Raw genomic sequence first — 25,709 nt, 5'->3', positions numbered from 1 at the left:
AGAAATCCTAATACTGAAAAACAGTGTGTGGAGGAGAGGTAATGCTGTTATTTTCCCACTTATCTTTATCAAAGAATCAGAATGTTTAAACCCCTAAAAACATTCTGTGACAGTCATGATGGTACAGAGGCACACAAGAGTGAAAATGCCTTCTATTGAGAATTCTGAAAGGAAAAAACTAAAGGAATTTCACATGCACACTCTAGGCTGAGGACATTGATTTGCTGCTCCTAAGGTCTGGGTGACTGAGTGTCACATCAGTGCTCACAGACAAATGCATACCTGCACTTGATGCACAGGGAGCTCCAGACAGTGTCAGGACCCTGAAGAAAAATTGACCAAGGCAGCTTTATGACTAACAGGCAGCATTCAGCCACGACACAGCTTATTAAAGGAATAAGCACACAGGCAGAAGTTCAAAGTAGCTTGAAAAAACCCTGCAGCTGTGAGTAAATATGTTCCTTTATGTTTGAGACATTGTGGAGTGCTTAAACACGTTATTGTTTTTATTATGCTTGCTATTTGCTCACCAGTTCATTACCAATTGTTTTTGACACTGGAAGAAAATCCAAGCAGCACTTGCTGTATGAAGGGATGATGAAGCTGTAGGGCTCCTGACCATGGGAGTGAGGCATCTCCCCACCCCACAGGGACACACCCTACCTTTATGGGGCTGTTTAGGAATTGCAATGGTCTAACTAGTAGAGGTTTGTCTCTGTTCAGTCATCGCTATGTTTTAGAAATTAGTTCTACTCGTGGTGCCCCAATGAGTGTCCCAGTCCCTGTGCTTTTGCCACCAAATGTTCCCAATGGGTGTAACCTGGGGCAAAGACTGATGCCATTTTCCTCACAAGATGGCAAATCCTTTTCAGGCAGCACATTACAGCTGCCCAAGTGTCACTGTCCCATGGCTGGTCACGGCACTGGCTCTTGATGCAACCTATCCCTCCTTTCATCAGGTAGCTCAGCCATAGGGGAACACCTTGTCCCATGGCCGTGGTTATCTTCAGGATGACTCGGGGGACATGGTTTGGTCCCGGTCGGTGAGCAGAGAACGCCTTGTAGCAGATATTCCACCCCTAGATGCACAACACCGGGAACAGTGGGATGCTGGAAGCTCTCATGTGGTGCTGGCTGGTGTGGGGCTGGTGCCAATCTTCTGTGACCTCTGTTCTCTCCGTGCTGCTGTGGCACCGCCCGCCGCGCTGGAACGTCTTCCCCCCCACACACTGTGGTGCTCGGGCCTCATCTTTCACACCTAGCTGATCCCGACGCTTTCTCAAACCCGCCACGAAAGCCCTCCTGAGCGTGGTCTGGGCCGCCAGGGTGTGTACACGGGTTGTGTGCACGGGGTATGTGCCCGTGGTCCCAGGGCCTGTGCCCGAATTTGTATCCGGGGTCACTGAGGGGGCCCGGGGTGCGTTCGCTGTCCGGCCAGGCCGTCCCCGGGCACCGCCGGCCCCACGCTCTCGCCGTCGCGCTACCCCGCGCCGCCCGGCAGAGGTCGCGCTCCTCCCCCCCCGCCACCACCCTCGCTTGTCGCGGTGCTTGCCGGGAGCTGTAGTCCGGCAAGCCGCGCGGTGCGCGGCGCGGCGAGTATTGAGGACTCCCACTCCCAGCGTTCCGCGGGGCGCCGGCCCGGCCGTGCCTTTTGAATGATTTCACTGCGTTCGGCGCTTGCGGCGAGTGCAAAGGCGGCGGGCGGGATCCAGGGAGGATCTGCGGCGGGTGCGGCGCGCGCCTGGCCCGTCGATGGCGGCCCGAGTGGGCCCTGCCGTGGCCGCCTGCGAGCCGTGCCGCTGTTAGGAGTGGTAAACGGGCTGCGCGTTCACCCCTTCGCCCATCCGCCTCGGCGGCCGGCGGTCCCTCCGCCGACATGTCGCTGGCCATGGAGGAGGAGGAGTACGCCCGCCTGGTGATGGAGTCGGGGCCCGAGTGGCTGCGGAGCGAGATCAAGCGTCTCTTCCAGGAGCTGGGCGAGACCACCCGGGAGAAGATCCAGGCGGCGGAGTACGGGCTGGCAGTGCTGGAAGAGAAGCAGCAGTTGAAGCAGCAGTATGAGGAGCTGGAGCTGGAGTACGAGACCATCCGCACCGAGATGGAGCAATTGAAGGAGGTGAGGCGGAGCGGCGGCAGGTGGGCGGCCTGGTCCAAGCGCGGCCGTGGCGGGTGGAAGGGCGAAGGCAGCGCGGAGCATTGGGAACGGGGCCGCTTTGGAGTCGGGGGGCGGCAGGTTGAGGGTTCCCGGGGCTGCTGTGGGGCGACCGGCGGGTTCCCAAGCCGGTCTGGCTCTGGCAGGGCGGTTGCCCCTTCCCCAAAATGACAGCTCCGAGGTGCCTGGCTGCAGGCCGGCCCAGAAGAGGGAAGGGATGGGGAAAAAAAGGCCTTTCTGCTCCAACCTCCGCTCCGGTGAAAGGGGAGGGAAGCGGGTAGACGCTTTTCTTTATCTTTCCGTCCCGTTCCTTTCCGCCTCGGGATCCGGTAGGTGGGCCGCCCCAGGGCTGCTGTAGGGCGAGAAGCCGGGTCGGGGTTGTCCCTCCCCGGGGTTGGGGCTGCCGCCACCGCGCCCCCTGAGCAAAACCCAAGCAGGCGGCGGGGGGCGAGGGCCGGGACCAAGGTGCGGTGGCGATGCTGTCATATGCCTTTGTCATATGCTTTTGTGTGGAAGGAGAAATCTTACGTTGGTGTTAATCGCTTACTCAGTGGGGACCACCACGAAAATAATACAGCAGACAGTTCATATAGCTTTGGTGCAGGTCCTGCCGTTGTCATATTTTTTTATTACTTTCTATTTTAAGGGAAATTCCAGACCTAATCTGTGCAGGAGAGTAAAGTTTGTCAGTAGAAACGCTGTATTAGGCAATTTGCACACTGAGTTCTTCTCATGCAAGATTTCCTCTAGGTGTGGAATGTGGGAAAAGTGCTGTGAGGGGAGCAGTCAGAGAATGCATAGTGGTGGTTTGCGCTCCTTATGAGCTGATCCTGTCAGCCCACTGTAGAGCATGGCCTATGGGAACTTGTCTGTGTATAGCTTTGTTTGGTTCAGTGATTTGGCATGCAGGCAAACCTAGTGCTGCTTTTCAGCTGATTAAGGCCTTGCCTTGTGATACAGCCTACGAGGTGAATATAGGTGGATTTGACCGGTACAAATTGTATCCAGTGGGACTTAGCTTTAGTTCATTCAGTTGGAGATGGATTTAAAGTAAAATCAGAATACAGTATATCAAAGGAAAATTAAATGCTTGTAACAGACTGGTACAAAATCAGCTGAATTGGTGAATGCCCTCCCTTCCTGCTTACTATATATCTTTTGGTCTTGTAAATAAAGCTTTATTTTGCTTTTATTGCATTAAACAAGTATAAGCAAAGAGATTAATTACTTTGAATTACATGGCTATAAACTTGTTAACTAAATATGCAAGCTGAACAGATATGCTGCCGTTCCTAAAGCCACTTGAGACCAGCACAGTTACAGCAGCATACAGGAGCAGAAATTTGGAAGTCAAGGGCAGAGACAGTTGTAGAGTTGAGCTCAAGGGAGAGAAAAGTCAGTAAACCTAGTTGGTAGGTGGAATGTGAGACATAGCGTGGAGAGGTTATGGGACTGGCCCAACCTCATTCAGCAAGGCAGTGTCTGACACACCAGTGGGAGCCAGGATGCCTCCATCACAGGTAGTGCTTTAGTCACTGGGCTGTGCTATGTGTGTTTGGGCATTACATGTTTTGACTTGCCGATGGAAAAAAGCTTGATGATACTGTCTTTTTATTCGTTTAGGGCTGTAACAATTGAGAAGCTTGTAAAAGCATTTAAAAAGGAAAAAAAAAGGCAGAATCAGCAATGATTCACTCTTTTTTGCTTTTAACATTTTGAAGGATTTGCTTTGTGTGTTCATGTCCTGCTCTAATTAAGTCAAAACCTGGGAAGGAGACAATTCTGGGAACAGCTTGAGGACTCTGATAGCCTACTCAGGAAAAGAGCATTGCTCCTCTTGCTTTCCTGTGATGCTGTGCAGGAGTCTGGTTTGCTGTAGATCTTGTAAACCTTTAGCAGATGTATGAAGCATATGCTTGGAGAAGGAATTTATCATTGTTGCTGTTTTATGCACCTGTTTTTCCCACACTCAGTTAGAGGAATGCTGCATATGAGACTTACTACATGTCACACTCCAACCTAAAGGTGGGTTAAGTAACCCACCTTGGGTTACTTAAGTTGTTCTTGGGGAATGTGGGAGATTGATGTGAAACTAGAACAGTATTGCTTTCCATCTCTTGCTTCTTAACCGTGACTTCATGCAGCCTTTTGAGGTATAACCCTTTTAGTCTCTATAGAGCTTACTTTGTTCATCTATGTTGAGAAGCTAAGCAGCACAAGGCCATGTTAGGCAGGGTGTGGGGCAAGCATGCGGTGGTTTTCTGTCCTGCTGGGTATTGTAGATTTGGATATGCTTTAATTAGTTCAATATTATGAATAACTCCTGTATCATGGCCCTGTTCATACCATAGGTAAATGGGTTCAGAGCATAGGAACTTTATGATACAGTTTGTTGAAAGTACAGGCTTTTCTGCTGTAGTCATCAGATCTTTCTGGCCAGATTCTCCTCCCAGCCACCCAGTCCCCAATGTGTCAGAAATTCAGAGCCTTAACCTCCACTGTTGTATCCCTTTGGTAAGTGTGAATGGCATTGTCAGAGTGGTATCCCATTTGGTAAAGGTGTCAGTGTACTCTCAGTATTTGCAGTCCAAGTTGTCCTGGTGAAAATGGGGAGCTGCTCTGTCCTTCCCGTGCTGAACCTCCACACCAACCCCTTTATAACAGGGGTCAGGTTTTCTCTAAGTTTGTTCTTTTACTTGTATGTGTGCTGACTTGATCTCATATATCTTTTAAGGTACTTTCTCCTGCATTTCTTCTCTCATTTTATTTGACAGAACAAAACTGAAATACAAACTGTCTTCCCAGGAAGACTTACTGTTATTTGCAGTACCACCTTTGCTTTTGTAAAAAGGAATTAATTTCAAACTGTAGTAAAGGTTATGATAAATGTTTTCTCTAGTTCAGATCAATAAGATACTGGTTTTCTTGTAGTAAAATACTACGTTGTGTTGTGAACATATAATTTTATTAATTTTTTACTCCTTTTGGAGATGAAGTAACTTAAGTTTTTTTTCTGTAGGCTTTGTTTCAGCTGGTAAGTCACCCTGCAAGCCTTTGTGATATTGCCAATTATATAAATGACAGGGCTGACTACATGCCTGAGCAGAGACACTTTTCTTACGTGGATGATACATATGATCACACCTTTGTGCACTCCAGCTCACAAAGTGATTGTCTGAGGATTCAGTTATTGCTTTCCTGATGATTTGTGGGGGAATGTGGCATGGAAAGTTTGCCTGAAAAAGAGGTTATTGGCTTTGCTCAGTACTTCAGGGTTGCTTTGAGATGTCAGATTCATAACCAGCTACTAGCTCAGTATGAAACTGGCTGCTGTCCAAAGCTCCTTTCTGATTAAGAGGTTTTCTTGTATTGGTGATTGTAGAATTGTGTTTAAACCCTTGGAAAACATGGGTGTTATGATTAATCATTTCTGTAACAATGCAAAAATTCATAAGTGGACTATGTCTATCCTTAAAGTCTAAAAGCATATGTTAGTGTGTCACAGTTAGCGTAACATGGATGGTTTGTGGTTTTTAAGGGGGGAACAAGATCTCCACAGGGCTCTTAATTTCTTTGTATGGTAACAGTGGCCCTTGTTTCTGTTTTTTGCCTTTAAGAATCATGTATTGACTTTAATGCCATTTTATGACTTCTCTGTTGGTAATTTCTGGGTAATCTTGCAAGCTGACTTTAAAAGAAACACTCAGATAAGACCTTGCTGCTTCATTTCCCATGAAGCCCAAGTGGGGTGTATGATGCAGCTGAGGTGATGTGTCCCAGGCTGTAATATTTCTGCTGTTTGAGTTTATATTGAGGTGGGGTGTAGAAGATCTGTGATCGCTGACAGAAGTTTTGCTGAATTGACTTACATATGTACTAGTTAATTTGGTACGTTGTATTTCATCCAGGCTGGTTTAACATTTCATTATGTTACATTTTATTAATGTAATGTTTAACTGTGCTTCTTCAGAAGTGAAGGAGAAATCATTGCCTTTCCTGTCTACCTCATGTAGTGCTGTGTACCTTGTAGACAGACATTGTAAACTGCTTGCTGAAGTAGCAGTGATTTTCCCCACTGGATTTATCCAGTGCATTTTGCCAGTTTGTACTGCTGTGCTCATTTTGTGTGTAAGAACATAAAGGCAAAGAGGGAAGAAACAGCTAGGCTAAAGGTACCTAACAAACTCATGACAGACTGGGATTAGACCCTCTGTGTACATGAATCAATGGTGGATTCACCAAGTCTTTGCATTTAATTATGGTAAATAATGATGTTCAGTTTCAGTACCTCTAAGCCTCAGGTACACATCTGCAGCCTCTTCCTATTAAATATTCAGGTGATATATTGATTCCTGCTGAAAGGAAAGAATGTTAATATTTTTGATATTGCCTCTAACTTTGCAGTGCTGTTAAAATCAAAGGATTTAATAAAATAAATGTTTACTTAAATTGGCCAGCTTAGGTGAAATTTAATTCTGGTTATACAGATGTAAATTTGGAGTAGGAAACGTACAACTGCAAATTGAATTTAGGAAACTGATAGCAAATTTGCAGATATTAAGTGAAAATGGTTATGCTTTGGTGAATCTGTCTTGGGGACTTAGTGGTGATTGTTACTTGGACTTCAACACCTGCTGCACTTTAAATGTTAGAACACAATTGCTGTCTCTACTGTCAAATCAGACTGAAAGCTGTGGGTGGGGTAAGCAAAATATTCCTGTGTAAATTAGGCCTCTTATATTTTGATAAATCATAGTTGCTTTATATGAAGAATAGAGGCACCCCTGATATTATTCTGATGTTTGCAGTGATATAGACACTTAGTACCATATTTTGGAAAAGCTACTTTTCTCACATATCCTTATTTAGGAAGAAACCAAAATGTGAAAAATTAAATGTTCCAATTCTTCCTGGTGTACTAGAAATAGTAACCTGTAATGTTTCATGTTACTAAATTTATTTTCTTTGCTGTTGTTCCTTTTTAAAAATACTAAATAATATTCTTGAAATTATGATTTCAGATTATTTTATGAAATTGCTGGGTGTTCTTCTTGGTCTTTTTCTGATAAAATTAACTATACCTTATGTATTAGAACAACCATAAGTATTTGGATGAATAGTAAGGAACTTTTAAAACTTATTTAAAAACCCCCATGTTTCTGCAAAAGTGGTTTTCCCTAAATTGCTGTAGTCTCAGCTGAGAGCTGGGTCTTGGGGAAAAGTCATGTTTTACTTTTGGTTTGCGGTGCTTGTCTGTGCCTTGGCCCAAAATGAGGTCTGTCCCTGACCGCTAGTAGACATTAGATAATTTGTTTCTAATTTTTTTCATTAAGTTTAACCCGAGGTTTTGATGTTTGTCAGCAGTAGTGCAATTTGCTAGCTATTTTTTCCCTGGAGGTGTGGCAGCGCGGAGTGTTTGCTGTCCAGTGGAGGGGATATAGTAAAACTATGCTGTGGAACTGTGCCAAATTTTCTTTGTTTTTTTTCTTTCTTTTGGTTTTGTTCTTAAATTAGGTCAGTACCCCAGTTTGTGTCACAGGCATGTTGTATGTGGCTGTGCAGGTACCACCTCACCTAGAGTGTGTTAAAGCAGCAGCAAACAAGGAATGAGAAGAGCAGCTTCAGCTAGTCTTTCTGCTGAGCTTGGCGGTGAAGCTGCTGCCTTAACACCACAGACAGCAGCTGCACAGCGAGCGGGATCTGTCTGGCCTGGCTGCTGGGAATTAGCAGTCTTGGGGATACTGCAGTGGCAGTGTTGTTCAGGCTGGTGGCTTTGGTTGAGGTCTCTCCCGGGATATAGTCTCTCTTGTAGCATTTCTTGTATTTACACAAATAAATTGTTCCTTAGAGCCTTGCATTTGGCATCCTTCAATGTGCAGTCCGTGAGGGTACCTGGGAGCTGGGGCTTGAAGGTGGGATGGGAAGCTGCCTGGGTGTTCAGAGAACAGGGGCAGACCATCTTTGCATACAAAACACTAGACCAAATGCTGCATGCTTGTGGCTTCTCTGCACAGGCGCTGCAGGGGAAGATTTCCTTCCAAGCAGTATTGCTGAGGACTGGAGTGAACTCAGAGGGCTTCACAATGGGGGATATCCATGTGTTCCCACACCCCTGAAGTGGAAGTTTGTGCAACCGCTGATGTGGCAGATGTCCTGCCTGGAAACTGAAAGTCTTAAACCTAGAGTCACTGGTGTTTCATCAAATGGGCTGTTGCGGTTTCCTCATTTCAAATCTTGATTCATCCTTTCAAAATCTACGGAAACATGCTTGCTAGTTTCAGGGGTATTAATACCCAATATATCCCTTTGACTTAATACCCAAAATATCCCTTTGACCAGACTTTCTTCTAGTCTGCATGAGAATTCTAATGATTTGGAAAATTGCCTGATTTTACTAGGAGGAGGCAGGAGGGTGGGAACAGCAGTTCTCAAGTCTATGCACTGCCCCCAGACTTCATAAGTTCACCATTTCCTCTTTCACTCTATGGTATGTAAGCTTGTGAGTAATCTGTAGCAGCTTCAGGCTGTAAGATGGCTTCCAGAGGGTGATGCATACTCCAGGCATTCATTTGCTTGCTTTCTCTGCTTTTGGCAGACTGCAGAGAATTGTTTGTTCAGATTTGGTAACCCAGCAACAGAGGAATATAGTGTGGGTTTGAAATATGGTCTACAAAACCTCAGCAGAGGGAAATGACATAGATCAACTTTGCCATCCAAATGAATGGAGGACTCTCCATTTCAGGGAAGAGCCAAAGTTTTAGGTATAATAGCTGTAAACTGTGGCTTTTTTTCTTCGTTTCCCCATTCTCCAGCTCATCTTCCTTCCTTCTACCTCCTACTTTCCTCCCCCTCCTCTCTTCTCTGCTGTTTTCTGGCTGAAATATACACCAGGCAGCAGATGTCAGGGTCACCTCACTTTGGAGTGGGGACTTACCTTAGGAGTCTTCTAAAAGGTGTAGTCTGTCTTGCCCACAGACAGGTTTGCCACTGGGGCTCTGAGCAAGCAGGGATATGGGGCTAATTTGGGGTGTTCGGCCCCAGCGTAGTTAAAGCTCAGTGTGGGAATGGATATGCATTCTCTGCAGTCCTGTGTCCATGTTTGGAAAGCAGTTGTGCCATACAAGGCCCTATACAGCTCTCGCTGAAACAAGTGGTATGTCTGGTGGGGTGCTGAGTTGTGCTGGATGGCCCAGACTCTGCAGCATGCTGCAGTCCTTGGTCTCATTAAATGATTTTTTTTCACCCCTCAGTTGTTGCCAACGTGTGGTGTGTGGCTTGGCAAGCTCCCAGCATGGTGCAGAGTGCTGTGCTGTAGGCAGTGAGACAGTATTTGGTAAGTTCATTAGGAAGTCCTTATGCATGTTCAGTGTCAGTGCTGTACAGAACTGGGCCTGTAGTTCAGCTCTGGCTCCAAGGCAGAGAAGTATACTGACCTAATACCATAACTGGGATCCAACCTGCCCAAATCAAACAAGATCCATTGCTTCCTGTGCACAGAGAATTTGCTACATCTGATTTTCCAAGGTCAGAATCCACTGTATTTTCTGATGATGAAGAATGGTGTTTGTTTGGAGCTTGTTCTGTTGTATGAATGGGTAATTCCAAACCAGATGGGATTTTTTCACATCTTGCTGCACAAGGCTGTGTGTGTTTTGAGGGAGAAATTTGGTTGTGATGCCCAAAGTGGCTGCTGCATGACATTTCTGTAGTCCACTCAGCCCTCTAGCTCTTGGAAGCTGTGGGTGAAACTTCTCACCAATGTGATACTAGGAAGGAAATGAAAAATGCATTTTCAAGCAGTCAGTATATAATTATTTAGTGGTTTTCTACGATGTCATTTGGAGAGAGCATTTGGCCTCTGAAATAGGAATTGGCTATTGTTGGATGAGTGTGACTGTCCCCAACAGGTCACAAGCAGTAACAAGTGTGTCATGTAGCATGTGCCCCCATCTTTGGTATATACTATCAAACAAAGAAAGGTCATCTTGCCAAAACATTCTTGTCTGATAAATGCTGGTCTCCGATTCAGCAGAAATCATCCAGCAGCAGTCTAGATTTGAATTTTTCTCTGGCTCAGTATAATACAGTAGTTTTATGAGACTTGTATCCATGTGAATAAAAGCTTCTGTCTTACTTGTGTCTTGGTTCACTGTGGTCAACAGCTGTGCAAAGGAATTCCACTTGGCTCCCTTTTGGGAATGCTTTCAGAAAGTATATGGTTTTAACTAAGAAACTGCTAGCCAGCCTCACATGAAAGTTTGATTTTGCAGACAGATAAGTCAAGTCTGTCAGTGGTGGAGAGCTGATGTTGGTCTTACACCAGATTTGCCTGTTAATAGCTTGGTGTTCTCTTGCTCAAGAAGGTTTATTGGGGCAAGCATGCTAGGTGCTGTGACGGTGAGCAGCAGAGATGGGATGTTCCCTGGGAAGGTGCCACACTGCAGCACGTGGCTGATTTAGAAAGTGATGAGAGATCGTATTTTTTGAGTGACATTCATGTTACAGTGGTTGGCATAGATGAAAAGGGTTCAGGACGTGCTGATGAGAAGCATCTGCTGGTAGGAAGGTTCATATGGATGCACTAGACACTTCTGGCTCTTGGTGCAGTTTACAGGGTTGAGTATAACATCTGCTTCCACCTGAAGCTCTGTCAGGTTGCCTTTCAGACACATTTGACTCAGACAAAATGGAAAATAGAAGGCATTTTTGCAAGTTTCTTCTTTAGGGGTTATTAAAGGTATACCTCCTTTTTTTGCATGTATGTTTTATACTAATTGAGTCCAATTCAGGAAGCTACTTAAAGGTGGGCTGAAGCCAAGATATCCAAACTATTGGCTGGGAAACAGGACCACTTGCACTTAATGGCGAAATTAGAGCAGTGTTTGGGAAGTAGGATTGTTTTAAAACATTTCCCCCTCCCCACAGTGGATACAAAAAAGTCTTGTCCTATGATCATTCAGTAATCATAGAAATATTTTAAGACCAGATTTGAGTCACTTGGAAGAAATCAAGCTGAGGAGTTGTTCAGCTCTAGCCTCCAGTATTATTTGTGTTGCTACAGAGCAGTCCATAAAAACTAAAGACTGAGCACATACCTAAGTAACCACAAACACAATGTGCCATATTGTAACAATGTAACCTATTTTCTATTCTTTGCCCATAGGCTATGTGGCCTTCATCTTGGGAGTCACTGATATCCCAACTGGACAATGTCCTGAGCATGTTTTTAGTGGTGACCCTGCTTTTAAGCAGGAAGGTTGGAGTATATAACCTTCAAGAGCTCCCTTCCAGTCTTCAGTATCTACAATTCTGTTACTTTGTTGCTTACATATGTGTGTGTTTTACATATTGTGCTTTAAAATATGCCCCATAGTTTAAATTCTGAAGGTTGAACTAATTCGTATTGTTCATCCCCTCCTGCTGTATTTAGTCAGTGAATACACACTGAAGGATTGAGTAGCTGAATCTACATTTTACCAAGTGGAGCACGTGAGATATATTAGTTGTGTGTCTGGACTTCAGGAGGGCTGACAGAATGCTGTCTACTGTGATACTTGCAGTATTACCCCTTAGGAAAGGAATGCAGAGGAGAGTTAATCATCTGTCATTGTCAGGCATTTCATGGGTTTTATAGTTTTATTCGTGCATGTAGACTTCTGCAGTGATCCTATTAATCACTCTGATGTTTGGCAAATTTGAAGCCCTCCTCTCACCTCTGCATGTATTCTGCATCATTCAATTCTCTATACTTGTAAACTGCTAATGTAACTCCTTAAACAATGTGAATGAATTGTGGTTACCTTTAACTTCTGTGGGGTTCTTGTGGAGGGGGGGAAGCCTGTATATTTCAGGACTAATTTTCACTCATGTGAGCTGTATCACTTTTCTGTCCTTCAGGTTTCACAGTGGAGGTAAGCATAGTAGTGAATTGGAGTAAAACCATAGCTGGGATTCTTCATGGCTTGACTGAGGCTTAAGAACATACCTTGCGATCTCTTCTTTCTGAAATCTGGGAGGGTTTTAGGAATTAGAGAGGGCCTCTGAGGGCTGGGTTGTAGACTTGGCGTCAAGGCTGCTGGGAGAGTGGACTTGAGCATTGTCTGTCCTGGAAGTTTGGAGGAAAACTTTCCCATTGAAATATTCTGTTTTCCAGGCTCTCATGGAAAGGAAGAGTGCAGCTTTCCTAGCAGTGTTATGTTTCAGACAGCTTTTCCATCTGAGCACTTAATAATAAATCAGCTTACTCTTATTTTCTCTCTGTAGAAGGAGACAGGGAGAAATGCCTACTCATTTCACTTGGGAAACAGGTAGAAGCCAAACAATAAGAGTACAGTAAAGGAATTTTGTGGGACAGAGCGGCTATTATATGCAGACTCACATATATATATATATATATATATATATATATATATATATATATATATATATGTACACACACACAAATGAAAAATAGCTACTCCAGCTACTGGTTTGTAGCTGGTTGTTCTAATGTAGCCTGTGTGGCCGAGTGCCCTAAAATATATATGCCTTATTGGGACTGAAGCAAATGGACCCTTTTAATGTGACACAAAGTCCGTTAACATTAAAATTGATCTGATGTTCCATTTTACCTCCCTATTGTTAGGGTTTTTGGGGAGGATAGTAAGGCATAAATTCCTTTCATGGTCCTCAGTGTGAGAGACTACAGCTGGGGAGCATCTTGGAATCTGGCTCATCCAGGGAGGCTTTTGGGGCTGGTGAAGCCTCTGTGAGGCATCTGTTTGTTTTTAAGGTTCTTGGCTCTGGGATTTGTGAGAACAGGCCTTAAAGAGCATTTATCAGCCCTGTGATCTGCCGCTCTCAATGTGGCTGTGTATGCTCTTTTTCCCATAATAGACCTGAAAGAGCATTAAGGTTGACACTGTATGTGTGCTTTATGAGAAATGTATTTTCTTGCTTTATTATCATTGTTTTCTGTGGCAGGGGTCATCTCCATAGAAAGTGATTAATTTGATGAAGGTATTTTTCTTGCCCTGAGCTCCATTTGTTGCCTGGTACCATACTGTGCTAGTCATGTGTTAGTTTTGTCTTACTGCACATAACATTAGGCTTTGTATCAAGAATGTTGCCTTAATCTTCAGTAGGCATTGCTCAGCAAGGGAACAGAGTCTCCATGAGATGTGGAGTTCATGCAGATCCAAGTTTTATTGCATTGCCTCTTAGTTCAATGAGTCTCTAAAGCTACATTTTACTTCTAAAGGATTCTAGAGCTATCAGGAACAGCCTAGTACTTGGTGTCTGTGTACCCAGGAATGCTCTCCAGTGTTCAGGTTGTTTAACTCTTGAATTGTTTAACTTCTCTTCTTGTGTTTTAAGAACTGTCTTAATGCTGCCTTTGGTGCTGCAGCAGAGTGTAGTTTGTAGTGTTTTGCTGTTGGATTACTGATCTAGTGTCTTGAAATTTCAGGTCTGTAGATAATAGGTATATGTCTGTTTCTCTTTGTTTTTGTAGTGCAGAAGACTGCAGTAATAATGGAAAAGTTATGTTTGAGGAGTTTGAATAACATCTGTGTGGATGGCTAGGGTTCCTCTTACTCAATTTATTTCATTTTTTCTTTAACTTTGTGGCCTTCATGTGCCTAAAACTAGTGTCTATTTATAATGCAACAAATCAACTTGCTGAAATTCAAACTCTAAATATGAAATGAACTCCTGGAGAGACAAAATTCTTCCTTGTATTCTTAAAAAGTAACACTGGTCTGCTTCAGTGTGTCATAGAGTACAAGATGAAACTCTCAGTTCTATGTTCTGATCAGAATTTTATTTTGGATTAATTTTGCTTTAAACATCAATCCTGTATGGATGTATCCAGTGTTTCATTTGAGAATGAGCAGCAAGGGTAGCAGTGACAGTGAATGCTAAGTGTAATAATGTCCAAGGATAACTAATAATATACTCTTGAGTTTTTTCTAAGGTGTTCTTGAGTGCAATGCCGGGCTACTTGGTGTTGAACTTTCAAAACTTGAAAGTTTTCTTAGAAAGAATGCCCTGAGCAAATTACACAATTACTGGTCAGGTTTTCTTCCAGGGTAGGAGACAAACTTCAGCCACAGGCTAAGAAACTGGAAGCACTTAGGACACAAAGAGGATGAGGCTGCCTTTTCATATCTGAAGTGGACAAGCAGCTTACAGGCTCATGTCTCTTCTTCCCACTCCTACTTCATCCTGTGCTTGTTTTTGTTCCTCTTCCTTGGTTTCCTGTTGAATTCCATTGCAGCCACTGATCATCCTGCTGCTGTTACCTTCATCCTGCTGCTGTTGCCCAGTACCACTGTCTTGACTGTCATCTCTTATCTTTCTCTTGAACACATTCTCTTTGTCTCTTCCTTACAAGACCTGCTTTCTCCCTTGACACTAGTACTTCTCATGGCTCCTCATCTAATCAGTCACACAGTTTTCTTCTTCAGCTCCCAGCCTCCATGCTGCAGAGCTCTTTCTCCCCTCACTGGTTCCCAGTAAGCTGAGATGGCTCAGCCAGCTGGACAGTGGTTCATCTTTCAGGCCTGAGGCTGTCAGAAATGCCAGGCACTGCCCAGCATGGGTAAGAAGTGGAGAGGAAGGGGGTTAAACCTTGATTTAAGGCCTTGTCTATGCATAGAAATTGTTACTTTTCATTGAATCTTTAAAAATAAAGCTGGCCTGAGTTAAACTGCTGTAGGCTTTGGGATGTCCTATGCCAGCCTAAACTTGGATAAATCCAGCACAGATGTAAAACACATGTTACTGCTGCAACAAAATCTGTTTGAACAAGAATTATATTTTCCTGGGTGCCAATTTGGAAGAGCATTTAGCTTTGCTCCAAATCAGAAGACATTTGTAACAGGCTCCTGAGCAGCAATGGGAATCCCTGCAGGGATCTGGCAGCCTTCCACCTAGGCATGTCAGGTATCTGCTTTAGCAGAGTTCTCAGTGCCAGAAAATACAGCATGACACCTCTCTTGTCCTGTCACCAGAGAATAGCAGAGCTGAGGTCAATGGGGATCTTCCTCTGTTGACTGGGCCAGTCTGATAGCAGAAGGCAGGAAGTGGGCATATCCCCAGTACTGGATCTTTGCCCAAACCAGCTGGGTCCCACCGGGCAGAGCTCTGGCTGGTACTGGCAGCTGAGCCCTTCTGACAGCTTTGGCTTCTCAGTGCACTGTGGCAGCCCCACATACCCTACCCAATGAATGCCAATGAATGAGGGGTTTGTTTCTGCAGTTGTAATGCAGCTGTGTGGCCCCCGCATTCTGCCCCATCAGTCCAGTGGCCTTGAGCAGCTGGCTGGGGACAGCATGGGCTGGCTCTCTGCTTGCTGGCCTGGGAGCTGTCACTGACTGCCTGGAAGCTTTGCAGGATAAAGGCTTTTCATTGCTGCCAGTGTCTGCCAACTCCTATTGCAATTAAAGGGTAATCTTTTCTAAATGGTGCTAAATTAAGGCTTAATCCCTCCCTCATGCCACATAAGAGGATGAATCCCTGGTTTTCTGAAAACAGCTTATTGTTTGGGCCACTGTCCAACCAACCTGTACAACAATGGTCCTGGATGGTTTGTGTGTGGAGAGGACTCATGCTTTTTTATTGATCTGCCTGTAGATACAACTCCAAAGTCCCCTATGAGGTGTATGGAGAAGTAGTTATTTACCACTTCCTTGTATGGCTCATACCATGTGAAACTTGGGAGGTACCTGTTGTGAAGTCCTGACCCTGGATGCTGTGGTGATGGGAGATGACTTTACCTGTGACTGTGTGTGCTGGGTCCATGCTGTTGGCTGTCCACTCACTAGCCACCAGCCATGCGCTATGTAAGTGTTGCATGAAAGCAAACAGTCCTGGCAGTATGGATTGGTTTGTTTTAATCAAGGTAGCTGTGTGTGTAAAACTGTAGTTTAAATTACTGTTATTATGTGAGGCTACTGCCACAACATAAATCAAGGAGGGTTAACTTTTCACTGCTCTTGGAATTGCTGAACTGGATTAATAAACAACAAATTTCACCTTTGGGGACAGGAGGAGACTGCCTTTCAAGCCCTTGTTAAGACTAGGCTTTTATGCCTCTCCTTGGGGGAACTACTGTGTAGAGCAAAATGCAGTCAAAATGTTTATTTGCTCATAAATATGTGGATTTGTTTAAAGAAATGCAGTCAAATAGGATGGAAGGAGGGAGTAGTAATGGGGACAGAGGTTTGTGGGCAGCTTATCAGTGAAACATATCCAGAAGCTTGCTTTGATTCCGTGTTTTTACACAAGTTTCTTGAGGGAAAAAAGTAATTTGGAGATTTTCAGTGGGATTCTAGCAATAGGATCTGAAATATACTACTATATAAAATTATCTTAAAATCCTTATTATGTAAGACTTTTTTTCCCCATCCTGTTCACTTATGATTCTATATAGCAGTGTCTGTACCATTACTACAAAGATCAGACCTGGTGTGGGCCTTCTTGATCTGTCTGTGGCCTAGGAGAGATGGCTCCTGAATAGTCTGGTCCTCACTCAAGTGCAAGAGTGAGGGGTGCTGGCAGAGGGGTTCACATGTATCACCTCCTCAGGTGCATGACCTTGGGCAAGTGAACCTTCAATAGAGATGTTTAAATTATTAATAGAGGCAACAAAACCTGCATTGCGTTCCTACTGAACATGAGATCAGAACTTAAGTCAAGATGTGTTTATTTGTTTTAAGATGCATTTTCAGTTAGCAACCACATGAAGGGCCTCTGGCTGGAGGATGGTGACAGACATGAATGAATCTGTCATAGACATTCCCCATCTATGAAAGCAAAAACATAGGCAAAACAGAAGAGCTGGTCGAACAGCTGTTGTGGTAACAAGTGGCCTTTGAATTAATGTTTGGAACAGTTAGAGTGATAGTCCCTTACATGTCCAAAATTCCAAATGAGGTTTCCTGTATGCATTTTTTTAAAAGATGATAATAACATTGATTTCTTTTCAGTGGATCTGGCAGTGAGAGCACTGCTCAGGAGTGTAAACATTCCTTTTGCTTCCTGCTGTTCAGCTCTGCTTTGCTGCAGTGTCTTGCCCTGCTGAAATCAGGGGTGTGATGAAATTATGAGTACAAAATAAAATCAGATCCATTAATTGGAAGAAAAATGCTTCATTTTTATTTTTGAGTAATATTTTATTGTCTCTTCATTAGTACTCCCTTGTGTTGTTGCAATCTGGGATCTGCTCTTCGTGGCCAGGATTTATGTTTCTTATGGTGGCTGTATTTATTTCCTACCACACAGACCACATAGTTCTGCACTTTTACAGGAGTTCTGCACCTTTGCACAGGAGGTGTGAAATCATATGGGATGTGCATCAGTAGCACTTCATACCTGGGTTTGCAGTTGGAAGTGAATAACCGTGGAGGTTCTTGTCTCCTGAGATGATGAAGAACATGCAATTATTTTTAAATTTTTAAAGTAAGAGAGGGAAGAAAATAATTCCCTTATGTGTACTTACAAAGTCTCAATATTATTAGTTGTAAATTAATCCTTTAATGAAATATAAGACTTATTTATGGTTTGACTTAGCTGTGTAAAGCTATTTTAGGAGCTTTGTGATCTGCTTTCAAAGTCTCCAAAATTCACAGATGAATTTACTGCCCTTTAATTCTGAATGTCCAAGGCCTTAGGATAAAATAACATTGTAGATTATTCAAGTTTCTTGTCTTTGACAATTTCCTTTCTAATGGTTTTGGCAGTTTCTTACTATGTGTGAATCCATCGTGCTCTTCCAACTCTTCCTTGTTTTTCACTGGATCCTCTGAAGCACTGCTGTCATTTCAGGTTTCAGACCTTGGCCTTGGACTCCCAAGACAGAGCTTTTTCAAGACATCCTTTGGAACTTGTAATGATCCATATTTTTGTTAATTGCTAACTGTAGTTAATTGTTCTTTGTGTGTAATGAATATTTGCTGTGCAATTTTCTGAAGAGTTTGGTAGTTCCATCTTTTCTGTGTTGAATCTCGCAAGTTTTTATGCATCTTTTAACTTTGAAGAATTTTTTATATGTTTTTCTTCTCTGACAAGGTGCTATACTGTTCAGCCAATAATTTAAAAATCTACACAACTCTCTTTACAGTCTTGTAATGAACAAAGAAAAGATCACCCTTTGCCATGTCCAATAATAATCAGGCTCTTGTCCTGTTGTTATTCAGTCATTTATTTTAACTAATTCTGCTCCCTTTTCAGTAGCCAGCAATTGTGTTTGATTAATTTGAAATCTGAGGACAGCTTTTTCTTGACCCTTTGCTGTTGCTTGCTTGCTGCTTCATTCCTGGCAAGGACAGAACATTGTGGGCTTTGTTTGGGTGTTTTCTGAAGCTCCATTTTGGTTTCTGGCGGGGATTTTAATTTTTTTTTTTTTTTAATTTTTTAGTTACAGTTTCTGTAAAAGATTTCTGAAGTCAGAAACAGACTGTGTTCACAAGCTATCTGTGGGTTTCTCAGATTGCATCCAATTTAGAGAATTCCCAAGTTTATCTTGATTTTGGACATTAGGCCTTGCTGAGGTAAGGTTTCCCATTGTAATTGGCAGCTCTGTCTTGCAAGCAATGAGACTCATTGACTTCCCATGGTACCATCAGGCCTGAAGTTTGGAGACTGTGGGTTTGCTCATAAGGTAGAAAACAAAGCTAAACTTAAATAATGAAAAGTATTTGAATGTTTGGAGAGAAGAGGCACTTGCTTTGCAGCTGGTAGTGTCCTGGTGATGTAGGACCTCTCAGATGGCCACAGAGCATTGACACATCCCAGGATAACCTGCAGTCTCTTTAGATGTGCTGGATGCTGCTAGAATGGGCTTGAACGAAGGGGCAGGATCCATAACATCTTCAGCACGTATGTGATGGTGTGCAGATCTCTCTGTTGGGCTGGCTGTTTTTGCCAAAACTCCTGCTCTTGCCAGCAAAGACTGCCTCTTATTGCTCTGTTTTTGACAGGTATTCTGTTCCAAAATGAGCAGTGACTGCTGTAATCTTTACAGGGCCCTGTAAATGAGCTGCCAGTGTGCTTGTGCTGTCATGTGCTGAGGGGCTTTCTCCCTTCCTATGCAGTGCTGCTGGGACCCCTGCAGGGATGGGGCCCTAAGGGAGGCCTCTGTTTCCTGTTTGCCAGTGTTTAAGTCATGCACCAGGGCTTCACTTCCTCCTGTATTTTGTATCTCTCTTTCCTAATCCTCCCTTTACTTCAGAAAGTGTCTCTTAGAGTTGAACAGATGGAAATGCACTTGTCCTCCCTTTTTTAAGCGATGGTAAAACCCCGTCCTTGAATTATTTCTGACATTGACACTACTGTCAGACAGACATCGGAGGGCGCTTGGCAGTGCCTCGCCAGCCACATCAAGTATCGATTGAGCTGTGTGCTCCAGATTAACTGGTGCACACCAGTGTCTTGGCCATGTGGCTGTTGCAGCTGGCAGTTGCTCTCTACAGGGTGTTTGTAGAAATTGCATTGCGAGAAGGCCAGGTTTTGTCCCTCGCCCTTCTTGCTTTTTTACCTAAACCTTAAAATAGAGGCTCAAATATGTGTACTGTTCCTGGATATAGGTTGCAAGCAGAACATGTCAGAAGGAATCGAGAGACTCCTCTGGAGTTTGTTGAAAATACTGTGCTAGTAGGACACAATAGATTATGCAGTTGTATTTGGGTTAAACTGTCTGGACCTTTGCTTAGGTTCTAGGGGAGAAATAAATTTGTTATTCAGGTGTAATGAGTTCTTAATTAAAGGGCAATTAGATAACAAGAAAATGTCTGCTTTTGCCATGCAGAACTAGCTACCAATGGTACATTGGATGAAATGCCTTGTGCAGTTTGTGCACGTGTACGTGTGCATGCCTCTGTGAGAATGATTGAAGACAACTAAAACCAGAAATCCTGACTAGTAGTTTTGGTTTTTATAAAGCTCTCTGCTTAAAAGTACATGAACAACAGAGCTCACGTGAGCACTGGTAACTTTGACATATGCAGGAAGTGATTCCACACTTAGCATTAGTCTCCTTTAATACTTCAGTAATTGAAAATCTGCTTAGGTATTTTAAATAATTAGTTGGAGATGGTAAAATTTTTTTTCCCCCCAAAGTGCCTCATGCCCTGGTTCATTCTGGTACCACCAACTAGTAGGTATTTATATGTACTGGGCTGTGTTTATGCAGCCGTATTTCTGACTCCTTATGGAGTTTGTTCCTGGAAGTTTCTGTTATTGTCAGAACCAGGGGAAGCCACTATGCTGGTAAATAAGCAGCAGTGTAATAAGCTGTACATTACATATGTTTTGCAGGATGCAACTTACTTCCTTGTGTTATTTCTAGAGTGGGTGTGCCTGCACAGCAGGCAAGCCTTGTTCTTAGGAGGAGTCCTCTTGCAATGAGAGCTGTATGCTATTAGCTATTGTATTAAAAAAAAAAAAGGAAAACATTTACTTGAATATCACTGGAGGATTTCATGCTTACTGTTATCCATACAGATAAAACATCCTTGGTTGGGAAGCAAAGCCAGTGAAGAGGATGGAAAGTGTTTTCTATCACCACTGTGTGTGTGTGCTCCTTTGGTTACCAATAATTAAAGAGTGAGTGGCAGCAGTGTCTTCTCATCCTGAACCTCTTAATCTTGCTCCCAGTTAAAACAATTATCTTCTTGGTTTTCTAATTTCAACTGCTGGGTTGGGGCAGAGGAGGTGAGAGAGAGGTTAAACTTGATTTCTTGGGACTTCTGCTGAGCCAGGGAGCAGTTCCTTTGGTGCCAACTTAAACTCTTGGTTGACTTTGTAGAAGCCTACACTTCAACATCGGTTGCATAAGTGGATTGTGCTCATATTAATAAGTAATCTTTCTTGTATGGGCGCAACAATGTTATATCTTGTGCTTTATTTTTATGTTCCTTTTATAGAAAAGTAGTTCATAATCTTGCAGCAGCTTTTTTTGAATTCTGGAGTTAATCATGTTGAAGCACGTTCAGCAGGCTTTTACAACAGTAGATGGGTAGCCTGATTCTTCAAATTTCTACAATGTCACTTTGTTTCCTTACAGTGTAGTACTTAACAGGTACCTAAGGGGAACTGAGCTCTGCTGTAAGGTTGCTCTGCCGGGACACTCTGGAAGGTATAATCCTTCTCTCCAGCTCACACCGCAACATTTTATGGAAGGCAGTCTAGAATTATTTTGTGTGTTAACTGGGGTTTCTCCAAAGAAAGTGTAGACCATTATTTTAACAAAATGAAAGCCAGATCAAGGACTGGACTCTTTCCTGGAGCGTGCACAAATCTTCACTGTTGCATGACGATTTGGAAGATGCTTGATGTCAGTATGGAGTGGGCTGACGTGGTGGGAAGTGATGTAATGTTTTGAAAAGCCTCACAACTTCCCTGAAGGTACCAAATCTCCTTCAAGCTGTTGTTTGTGAATCTACACCTGCTATGTAGTTTATGGTAGCGTTTGGCCCCTGGGGATATTTGTGTGTGGGAGAAAGAGCCTACTCTCAAACTCATGGAAGTGCGAGAGCCTTTGTGATGGTGAGGAGCAGATGAGGAGCTGAGATCTGTGTGGCTGTACTGGCGCCCAAGTGGTGGCTGGCCACAGGCTGTGTGTGGGCTGGGCTGTGGATGAAGGAGGTAGTGGTGCTGGTCGAGAGATCCAAGGTTGCCAAGAGGAACTCGGTCACACCTGCTACTTGCAAGGCCACACACATTCCCAGTGCATATGCCTGACAGACTGCAGGCAAAATGATGTATGCAAATAGAAAAAGAAAGGTTTTTCATGCAAGTCATGTGTGGGGCAGTTAAACTATTTGCATTTTGGTCTAATGTGAAGGACAGAATGCATATACTGGCTTTGTTAAGTGTAAGTTGGTTTTGGTAAGTTTGTGAGTTGTCTTAGGTAGGTATAACTCCTCCTAACTTTAAAGACAGACATATACATGTTTAGAGGACTGAGATCTCATTTGATTTTTCTTTCATGCTGTTGCGGGACCTTTTAGTGGAAATGTTGTGTTTTAATTCCATCCAGCCTTCAAGCCCCACACTGCCACAGGATAGGTTAAGGTGGTACCAAAATTAGCCAGATGGAAACTGTCTAATGCAGTTTTGAGTATTAGAAAGCAGGCGTTCTTTTTTGCAGCCGTGGTCACTTGGAGGATTCCTGCTCTGATTGAGTGCCCTGGTAAACAGAGATTTAATGGTACACTGTGATTATATATTCATTAGCTGTGCCTGCTTACTTGATGCGTATGTGATACTTTCTTTTACATAGTTGCCCTCCTTATTGGAAGTCCTAATGTGTTCCTTGGGGTCTTCTTTGGTGGTCTTCAATTTCTGGTGTGCTTTTTAGGCGACTGTTTTTCAACCCTCACTTTTGAGGAAGTGTAATATCATTGTTTTGCATGCCTTCTGCTTTGTCAGCCATATCTATTTCTCCAAGGTTGCATTGTTCCCTTTATTTGACAAGAGTAAAAAAAGTATTGTTCTATTGTTCTTATCAAAGGTGAAGATGAGAAGGAAGGCAAAAGGGTGTCAGCAGAGGTACTCCATGATGCATTTGCTCACTTTCCAGTGATTTATTGATCAGGCATTTACTGAACAGCAATGGGTATCATTTGATTATTAACACTAGATGAAAGCTTTTTCTTCTAGGAATTATTACAATAAAGGCTGTGTGAGGCACCCTCTATTGCACCCTTTGAAGGTTCATAACATATCTTCTCAGGACTAATTATGGGCTTTATTGAAATTATTCTTTTAGGTCAGCTGCTAGAGATCTAGTGTAATACTTACAGATCACTGTGCCTGGTTTTCAGTTTCTAAAAATTATTTCATTGTAGATAATACCCACATCAAGTTTCTGCGCAATTATTTGTAATGCATGTCCTGACAGGTGCTTAGCTCAAGTGCCTGCAGAGGAGACACAGTCTTAACAAGACACTACTGTAAAGAGTCCATTTGCAGTCACTTCTCCTTTCATATGCAGGGGAAAATGACCCAATGACCTGCTTAGCAGGATCAGCCAACGTTGTGAACTGGCCTGTACAAATAATTAATTCAGTCAAATTTAGCAGAGGGGTTTAAAAATGAGCAACCAATGATCAAATTTCCTGCAGTGTGACTTCTGGGAAGAGTGAGTCTCAGCTATGTTTCGATAACACAGTAGGCAGGTAAGGGGAGCCTTTGCACTTGTAAGTAGAAATCTCTAGTCTCCTCTGCTGTCTAGCCCCTAAATAGTGATGATGTTCAGCAGCATCAACTCCTTCTCCTACACATTTCCATCTTTCTTTTCTTTGAGGCTTGGTCTGGAGCTGTGTAGATGTTCCTAGCAGTAGTTAATTGACGCACAGAAGAGAAAGATGCCTCAGGATAGCTTGTTTTTTGTTCTTCCTTAACCCATCAGACCTAAAATTATTCTGAAAGGAGTAGTTTTTTCTGTTGACTTGTTTGTCGTTCCACCTCATGCACCCCTCTCATGCACCTTTTCTTTATTTATAAGAAAGCAGAAATGAATGCTCACCAAAACTTTCATTCCTCTCTGGCTTAAACTCAGTAGAATGCAATTGAGTCCTTTTTAATTCTACTTCCCTGTTACAGTTATAGGAATTTTTCGTACCAAAAAAAACCCCAAACTAACCAAACAACGAAAACAACCAAAACTAAAATCCCAGGCTTTGGCTGAGTGCCCGTTGAAGTTGCTGGCGACAGCTGGACTTGCTGGTGGGCTGTGAAGGGGTCTTGCTGGTTGTGTGGCTTTTATGGGAAGTTGATTAATGATGAAGGCAGCAGCAGGTTCTGAGGTGGCCATGGGGACACCATCCTGCCCACTGTCTCCAGAGCAGGACACTGGGGATGAGGAAATGCTCCACCATGTCAGGAAATGTACTTTTGATGTCAGTAGTCACATGTGTTTATAAGTGACAGAGACCACATTTTGTGAGGATATGTATTTAGGTAATTTATAGCACAAACTTTGAAACAAAAGTAGCATTCACATCTTCAAGAGCAGTGATACCCACAGTCTTTCATGGCAGTGATGAATGAAATACTTTGTGACTAATGTCCTTGGCTTTTAACTCCAAGCTTTCCAGGACCTCTGCTTGGAAGTCAGAGCGGACAGAAATGACTCCTGGCAGGGCTGGCTTTATTCTCTTACACCAAAGGGAGAGAGCATATGTACCTTGATCACAGTTTGTTGCCTGTTGCTAGGAGGGGAAGGATGAGTGCTAATCTCAGTTAATTGGTAGAAAGCCTCCTGAAAAAAGACTTGAATCTCTCTTGAGTAGTGGTAGAGAGCAACTGAAGGAAAATGTCCTGTTTGATGTTTAGTCTCATGACTTTTATCCTTATTTTTTGAAAAAAGGACATCTTGATTAATGGCACCTTTTCTTATTGGGGGCTTGGGTTCTGTTTAATTTTTATGGGTAAAACATTCTTTCACTGCAAAAGTAGCTAATGATAGCCTTCTAAAAGGGGCAGTTTCTGCAAATCCCTCTTGATCTTCAGTACAAAAGAAACAGAAACATATCTACTAGAGTGCTCTCAAACCTCACCAGAAAGGTGAATAGGCACCGCTGTTTGTGTTTCCTCTGGTGGTGGATGTACATGGTACTGCTCTCCTGGTGCATGCATGCACATGAGCATCACTCTGCTTTTCAAATTTGATTGAGAAAGGTAAGGGACTCTTTTCAGACAAGCTCTCCTTTATTGCCTTTCTCCTGTGTTTATGTCAGCTTTTCTTGTCAATGAGTTTAAAACTAATTCCTCTTTTCCTAATGTGCTTATTGGAGGAACTTGTGCATGTTCTGGTCTGCTTGTGGTGGTGCAGCAGCCACGTTAATGTGACTGTGATAGCAAGAAAGGCTGAAGCATCAATTAAACATCACTATGTCAGTGAAGGAAAGGGTTAATGCCTTATGCTGCTTCATCTGTTGAGGATGGTTAGCATCATATAGCAGTGTTTCACTGCAGAGAAAAGGCTAGTGTGACATTTACTAAGGACTGCCCTTGCTGCTTGACATTTTCAGCATCCTGTGTGGCTGGATGCACAGCTTGGAAAATGGGAAGAAATGAGGTGCACAGGCAAAGGAGTCTTCATTGGAGAAGAAATGAGCATGGGGATCAGTGATGTCCAGAAGTTGATTTATATTGTGGAGTTCTGTGCTCTTTTAAGATTTTTCTCCCTCTATTATTTTTTCATCCCATGTATAAGCAATTGTCTCTCTCTGCTCCCTCCCTTCTCCTTTAAATGGAGAACACAAGTTCAGGTTTAGATGACAAATGAATTTTTAAGCAACTTATTTTATGAAACTCCTTCACTGAAATATTTGTGTTGTTTTCTGTTTGTTTGGGTGTATTTGTGCATGGCACAGGAACCTCCCTGTGATTTTGACTGAGTATGAGTGGGATGTCACTTATTCTGTTTCATCTGTGTCATCTCAAGGCCCATGGGCTATGACTTTCCTTGTCAGTATCTCTGCTTTAAGCATCCATGAGACTCTCTTTCTGACCTTTCCTAGTTGCTGTGTTTTGATGTGTGTAAAGAGACAGGTACAGGGTGAAGGTA

General features: G+C 43.2%; 1 protein-coding gene across 2 annotated transcripts in view; it reads left to right on the top strand.

Annotated features, from left to right (window-relative positions):
* The first annotated feature begins 1,667 nt into the window (after positions 1 to 1,667).
* BICD2 (BICD cargo adaptor 2) overlaps positions 1,668 to 25,709 on the top strand; it is a 50,619-nt gene continuing 26,577 nt past the window's right edge. For both annotated transcript variants that reach the window (XM_071440130.1, XM_071440129.1), the window contains exon 1: positions 1,668 to 2,116. In XM_071440130.1, coding sequence (XP_071296231.1) covers positions 1,877 to 2,116 — 240 coding nt within the window. In that variant the 5' untranslated portion in view covers positions 1,668 to 1,876. The remainder of the gene's footprint in view (positions 2,117 to 25,709) is intronic.

Source organism: Agelaius tricolor, unplaced genomic scaffold, assembly GCF_023055355.1.
Source record: "Agelaius tricolor isolate 1412-34295 unplaced genomic scaffold, bAgeTri1.0.p SCAF_14, whole genome shotgun sequence".
NCBI classification, from domain to species: Eukaryota; Metazoa; Chordata; class Aves; order Passeriformes; family Icteridae; genus Agelaius; species Agelaius tricolor.
This window is presented reverse-complemented; position numbering and strand designations above follow the sequence as displayed.